This window comes from Mytilus galloprovincialis, chromosome 8 (genome assembly GCF_965363235.1).
Source record: "Mytilus galloprovincialis chromosome 8, xbMytGall1.hap1.1, whole genome shotgun sequence".
NCBI lineage: Eukaryota > Metazoa > Mollusca > Bivalvia > Mytilida > Mytilidae > Mytilus > Mytilus galloprovincialis.
In genome coordinates, this window is record NC_134845.1 from 17,481,774 (window position 1) to 17,489,329 (window position 7,556).

The 7,556-nt window shown below is 32.8% G+C and overlaps 1 protein-coding gene across 1 annotated transcript; it reads left to right on the forward strand.

The window, feature by feature from the left end:
- Positions 1-4,000: 4,000 nt before the first annotated feature.
- Positions 4,001-5,854, forward strand: LOC143043152 (uncharacterized). Its single transcript, XM_076215590.1, has 2 exons — positions 4,001-4,184; positions 5,317-5,854. The coding sequence occupies exons 1-2, from the start codon at positions 4,050-4,052 to the stop codon at positions 5,818-5,820; spliced, it is 639 nt and encodes a 212-aa protein (XP_076071705.1). The 5' UTR covers positions 4,001-4,049; the 3' UTR covers positions 5,821-5,854.
- Positions 5,855-7,556: the final 1,702 nt, after the last annotated feature.

The window sequence follows — 7,556 nt, forward strand, 5'->3', positions numbered from 1 at the left end:
TTATTGCCGATGGAGCGATAGTATGAATACTCTATTTGCAATTACACAACTAACTCCTCACTAATAAAGAGCGCCATTACATTCATATTTGGAACAACCCATTTTATTGTACCTGTCAAAATCGATTTCAACAGTCTGTAAGAAAGTATATACTTAAATCTATAGTATGTTCAACTTGGTATCTATGGTGAGTTTTTTTATAAAACAAATGAGAATTTTAGTGAAAAGGTGAACATGAATTGGAAAGCTACTTATGCCATTAGAAAATATTTTGTGAAATCAGCTAAATATCACAATTAATCTAACCAAATGAAATCAAATCAATATAAAAAAGATGTGGTATGATTGCCAATTAGACAACTGTCAACAAGAAACCAATATGATACAGACATTATTATATATGATTTATTTATCATATTTCCACAAAGGTCTTAGATTCGGCATTTTAAAGTGATAATCTATATCGTGACTGCATCGTGTCTTAGGCATATCTTTAATATAGTTGTCCGGGTTATCCCTCATAAAAGGCAAATGGGAATAACTCATATTGTGAATGATCAATTAAACTTATGTATCTTCTTATAGAATAAACGTGATTTACAACAAGTACTTGTGAGTTAATACCTGAATATGTATTCAGAAAAAATATTAAATAACTTGAAACTTGAAATAAAAATATAGTGTTGTATATATTTTCTTCAAGCTAGACAGTTACTTCTAACTATTTACAAACGGGAACATCTGAATTAATTTGTTTCAAAATATATGCGTTTTCATATCAATATTACTTTTACTCATTAATCGGCTTTTTTGGCGATATCCATTTGACGTGGCTCTGTACTTATACATCCCATCATTGTGCTATTCTATAATAAATTTTTGTATTTTAAGGTGCATTTACACGATACGATTTTCCATTCGATTTTCATTCGATTTTTACCTGTGCACCTGCTTTCGACTAAAATCGTACCGTGTGAACAGTTAAATCTGAAGTCGAATGTGAAGTCGAAACGTCGTTTTGAAATCGAAACGTACGCTATTTCCATTGACTTTTTAACTGGAATCGGATCGTGTGAACGCTAAATCGACTAAATTTTTAGTCGATTGAAAAAAAATCAAGCAAATAATTCTTATCGACAATATTCTAATTTTCACATCATTTGTATCGTTTTTTATCGTAAAGGGAACAGTGTCATCTTTTGCTCATAAAGCTGGCTATTGACACCCTACAGTATATATTATGTCAACCTAGTATTAAATTACGCTGATTAAACTAGAGATTTGAGAAAAAGCTTTTTTTTCGGATAGTGAGGTGGCCCTATTTTAGAAAAAAAAAACAAACCATTTATCCTGATTGCACCTGATTTTCAATATTTAAAAATCATTTTTAAACCATTAGCATTTCAATTTGATAATAACCAATTTGAAAGGCTAAAAATAGGAATATTGAGAATTTCTCAAGACATTTAAACGGTTTTAAATGAAATACAATGTAAATATACATTAGAAAATGTTTGCGTGGTTACTGAATTACTTTTTGAAAAACACTAACGTATACGTAAAATATTGTTCGTTATTTTTTTTTAAATGTATTTCATTCCGGACCCCCTTTTTACAAGACCTTTACTTATGAATTACTAGTACACATGTACTTATTTGAACTTACGAATGAGAGTGCAATGCAACACGTAAGCGCGTTTGTTGACACTCATTCTCTTAACATGGCCGACATGATAGCCGTCGAAATATTGGACAATAACGAACAGCAGAAAGTATCAGAAGACTTGGATTTCATAGACCTATATGAAAACGAGCCATCCCTATGGGACGTAACTTCCCAAGTGTATCATGATAAAGTTGAGAGGAAAAGGGCCCTACAGAGAATTGATGGTAAAATAAACATAGGAGGTAAATGCTTTATATGTAATGAATATACAATATTTTTCAAAAAAATATTACCAAGTAACCGTATGAGCGATTTTTATAAAAAAAAAAAAGATACCAAAAGATGTAAAAATGTCTGAAGTGTTATTGTTTATTTAGTCATAATTTTCTTGAGTTTCGTTTTCATCATCTGGACTGGGTTGCTCAAATTTATGGCTAAAATTAGCCATAGGTTAGCTTATCTAACGGCTTATTATGTTATCCAGTGGCTTACTATCCGTTGGCTATTTTTCAATTGCTCCAAGGCAAAATGGGAGTATGGTTAGCACGGGGGGGTCTCTTCCTATATAAAGGTATATACATATGTGCCGCTGGAATGGGTCCCTTTTTTGATCCGTCAAATATATCAATGGGGTGCAATTTTACCGAGGAAATATATCAATAGGTAGTAATTGACCGATTGTGATATATCAATGGGTCATAAATATATGAATGGGTTATGATTTCGCTGTGAAATATATATATAGGTAGGGATTTCAAAATTATTCAATATATGAATGGGGGGTGTTTTTAAAATCCCAGCTGCACACCTGTACCCAAAATCCCATGTTGAGACCCCCCCGTGATGGTTAGTAAGCCACTGGATAAGGTAATTTAACCAGTGGATAACAGCTACTCTCTTTTAATTTGTCTTCATTTAGACGTTGCTATTTTTCCCCCAAGTTATTTACACTAATCAGAAGTAATCTGTAAATATTACATAACCGTAAGTTCAACTAAAGATTGCAACTGCGAGTGTTCCTAAACATAGGTTCAAAAGGAGATAGTATTTAATGCAAAAATATACTGAATATTAGTTAAATATTACGGCTATTTAATTTACTACAGAAAATCTCAACCTTTATTTTTTTGTATACCTTTAGTCACTGGCAACGTAAACTTACAAAGAAAAAAGGGTGCTCTCTAACACGACCGCGTTGATGTCTAAAAAAAGATTGTTTGTAAACCCGGAAGAAAACTATCACCACAGATTATTTTAAAATTCAACATCAAATTTATATCATCATCAGTCATTTCTTATATTGTGAATAGATATTTATTTTTAATTTGTTTTAATTTTTATTTTCGGGGGGGAAGGGAACTGACTGCTATTTTATTTATTTTTTGGGGTGGGGTAGGGGGATATAAAAACAAAAGCTGGGTTTGTTTTGAATATTGTTTTTTTACTTTTATGTTTAAAAATAAATAAAGATAAGAGTGTAGATCTCCTAAATTTTTCTTAATTATCAATAATGTTCCCAAGAAAATTATGCTCTATAACTTCAAAAGTTGCGCACAATATTCCCTCATCACCATTAAGTTTGACGTCAACATGGTCAACGAGCGTTTTCTGAAATTTTGAAATCGCTTAATAAAATGTGTTAGTTCCATTCATGTGTTTTTTACATGTTGTTGGTTAATTCTGTCTGGTTCTTTTAATGTCTTTTAACCATATATTTGAGTTAAACACAAATGCAAATGTTTACGATTTTAATTTGGTTAGAATAATAGCAAACGTTTCAAGAAATATTTTTCTTTGTGTGTTCATCTTGTCAGAAAATTAAAATGAGCATCAATAATATTATAATCAAATAAACAATAAAACTTCAGACATTTCTACATCTTTTGGCCAGGTACTGTATATTATGAAAATCGCTCATACGGCCTTCGTAATAATTTTTCTAAAAATATCGATTTTAGTTGAAATGATAGGACTGTTTTTGACTGGGAACTCACTTTTGTCCAGTGTATAATCAAAACTTTCCGTTCACTTCATTTTTAGAAGAAGAAAAAGTATCAATGTGTTTTCATTTACCCTTTTCGACCTTTGTATTAAGCAGAATTTTCAGAAACATTTGTTGTCCTTCCGGTTTGATATAAAAATAACGGAAATAAAGTAATGATATGAATATTCGGAAACTTCGATTTCTTTTCTGTCCAAATTGATTACAAAAAATATGCAGTAAAGAATCTGAAGTGCGTCATTCACAATCATTTATCTGACAGCTTATGGCGATCGAGTTTGTGCATACATATTGGTTATACTTATAGTTTGATGGTGTTTTTTTTCAGTTGATAAGATCAATAAAAGAATCAACAATTTGAGAACCTATTATAAGAGGGAAATGAATAAGGTGGAAGATTCTAAGAGAAGTGGTGCTGGCACATGTGAAATATATGAGAGTAAATGGCCTATGTACCAGAGTATGGACAAATTTCTCAGAACTCAAGTCAGAAAAAGAGTATCTAAATCTAATATTGTAAGTACATATGCTGATACCCTTCCTACCCACTTCAAAGATAAAGTACAACAGAAAAAAAAACTGATAAAAAAAGTCAGTTTGATATATGCAACTCGAAAATGTAACTGCTTCTGTGTTAGAAATAAACAGATTGCTAAACTTACACAAACTTCTCATGAAATCGTAAATCGACGAATTCTACTAGTTGATAAACAACTTGTACAAGCAAAAGAATGCAGAAGCAAATTGCGTGATGTAATAAATATATGCTTATGTTATCGAGATACCGTACAACCCCTATATCTTATTCCTTTTCGGACCCCCTAAAGAGATTTTTCGGGACATCGTGATCGGGTGTTATTAAGATCGGGATTCGGAATTGACTCTTAAGGGATAAGGGATGTCTTTTTTTGGAATTTCTGAATGTGGGGATTTATTTATTTTTTTAATTCGGGACCTCGGTATTTCATGTTTTAAAGCCCGGTATTTCGGGATCAGGACACTCGCCTTCCCCTCCTTTTTCCCTAAACACCTATTCGAAAAATAATTAAAGCTGTGGTGCACATTTTATTTGCTAATTTTTAAACGATAACTATTTTGTGAACGTCGATTGAAAACGTATCCGCAGATTTTACTTTTTCGGTGTATGGTAAATTTTTTGACTTGTACTATGAACGTTTTGCGTTTACATTTGTTGAAGACGTGTATAGTGTTTAACTGTAAAACTACAAGTGGTTTAGTTTTAATGAAAACTTGTTGAATTTCCGCAGCTATTTTTGTTGAATACGTGGCGCAATTTGGGTACTGTGAAGCTATTGGTGTAATATGTGGTATAATTGCAAACGAGACAACTCTTCACATGAGAGCAAATGAAACAGTTTTTGTCAACTATAAGTAGTTATGCCATCATGTAGCTGAATAATTACATATATTGTGATCATGTGACAAGGAAGAGTCACTTATAGAAAAAAAAATCATCCTTTTCATATCTAATTATGATTTTTTTATTTCGTCGTTTACCTTTAATGGACAAATTACAAAAACTATATTATTTTGAAGCCAATCCCATCTGAGAAAAAAATGAAAAATAAATATCCGTTATTTTTGTTTTCTTATAAAAAGAAGTCATGATAATTTTTTGTTTTTGCAGAATTCTTCAACTACCGAAGGAGATGACAATGCAGATGACAGCGGAAGCGATTCTGTAACAGCAAATTCTTCCACAAGTTCCACAACTGCTAAAAAGAGGAAACAAATGTCGAAAGACAATAAATCAGATTTGCTTTTACAAAAAGCAATTGACACACTAAATATACCAAAAGAGGAAGATTCCAATGACGCAATTTTTGGAAAATATGTTGGTACATCCCTCTCGGCCATGCCAGAAAATGTTAACAAATTTATTTTAAAGAACAAAATTCAAAATTTGGTGTGTGAAACACAAATTTTAAATCTTAATCAACAATACCAAAGTTCGAATCAGCAGCAAGTACCTCGAAGTCAACCCCAACAAGTGCCTAGTCAACCACAACAAGTGCCTCGTCAACCCCAACAAGTGTCAAGAGATATGCAATTATATCCAATGAATGGTAGCCAATCCCAAAACCAAGGCTACACTCAATATATAGACGGGAACCAGTACCTCAACCTTTAAAATAAACATGTTCAAAACAGATATTTGTTGTCATATATTTTTTTTATCTTATACAGGATTCACTTCTGTGTATTATAATAAAATAGTTAGGTCTATACATTTAAATTAAGGTTATTATCTATTTACTGAATTATTGTAATATAAAAAGTGTGTGACTTTAAATTCTGTTCATGCGTATTCAATAGGGATAAAAGTAAAAAAGTAAGGAAATTTGTATTTATTTATCTAACAACATTAGCCTGCCACGGAACCTGGCCTGTTGTGACAAAGTACTCTTTGAATTCATCCCGAATTTGTCTTGCCTGGCAAGAGTTGCGACTTCCTCCGCGAGGAACTTTCAGAAGCCCTGTTCCAATATCCTGTCCATTCTCTGCATCGTTTGCAGTCTGAATTTCTGGACGTAAAAAGTTATGTAAAGCGCAACAGCACAAAACTATTTTCTCTACCTTGTCTGGTGAAGAAAGAATTGGGGCTCTTAAAACACGAAATTTGTTACATAAAATGCCAAATGCATTTTCTACTATTCTTCGGGCCCGAGAAAGTCTATAATTGAAAATTCTTTGTGAATCATCCAATCCACACCTTTGAGGATAGGGTTTCATCAGGTATTCTTTCAGAGGAAAGGCTTCATCGCCAACCACAACAAAGGGTACTTTTTTGTCTCTTCCAGGTAATTCTTTAGGACCCGGAAAATTTATTAACTCATTTTCAATGGATTCTTGCAGTGTGCATTGTCGAAAAACTCCTCCATCACTCACACGACCATTACTTCCTACATCCACGTAGGTAAAGCGGTAGTTAGCATCAACAAGAGCCATCAGAACGATACTGTGTGTGTGTTTGTAGTTGTAATAATACGATCCACTGTTAGATGGTGCTTGGACGACAACATGTTTCCCATCTATAGCCCCCAAACAATTCGGATAATTCCATTTCTCATAAAAATCTGTTGCAATTTCTTCCCATTCTTCTGGTGTCGATGGTACCTACATTTATAAAGAAAAAAAATATACATTAAATAATTTTTAAGCTATGTCATGAAAATAACATAGGCTATGGTGTAAGGCGAGCGTTCATATTTCAGGTAGGAGTTGTATTAAATTGTACTTGATCAACATGCTTTTATAAAAAAGAAGATGTGGTATGATTGCCAATGAGATAACTTTCCACAAGAGACCAAAATGACACTGACATTAACAACTAAAGCTCACCGTACGGCCTTCAACAATGAGCAAATAAAAAAAAGAAGATGTGGTATGATTGCCAATGAGACAACTGTCCACAAAAGACCAAAATGACACAGACATTAAGAACTATAGGTCACCGTACGGCTTTCAACAATGAGCAAAGCCCATACCGCATAGTCAGCTATAATAGGCCCCGATAAGACAATGTAAAACAATTCAAACGAGAAAACTAACGGCCTTATTTATTTTTAAAAAATTATACGAAAAACAAATATGTAACACATAAACAAACGACAACCACTGCATTACAGGTTCCTGACTTGGGACAGGCACATACATAAATAATGTGTCTGGGTTACAGCAGATTTCAGTCAGTATGTAGCTAATGGTAATATCTTTGGTTAGCTTGTTTGTTAGCTGAACCGTGAAGTCATTGTTAGGTAAGGTATACTACCCTTCTTTTAAAGTAGCTTAGTCCTACAGAGAGATAGATTTTTTATCTGTTGGGCTAGTCTACTATTAAAGGAGGGAAGTATACCTTACCTAACA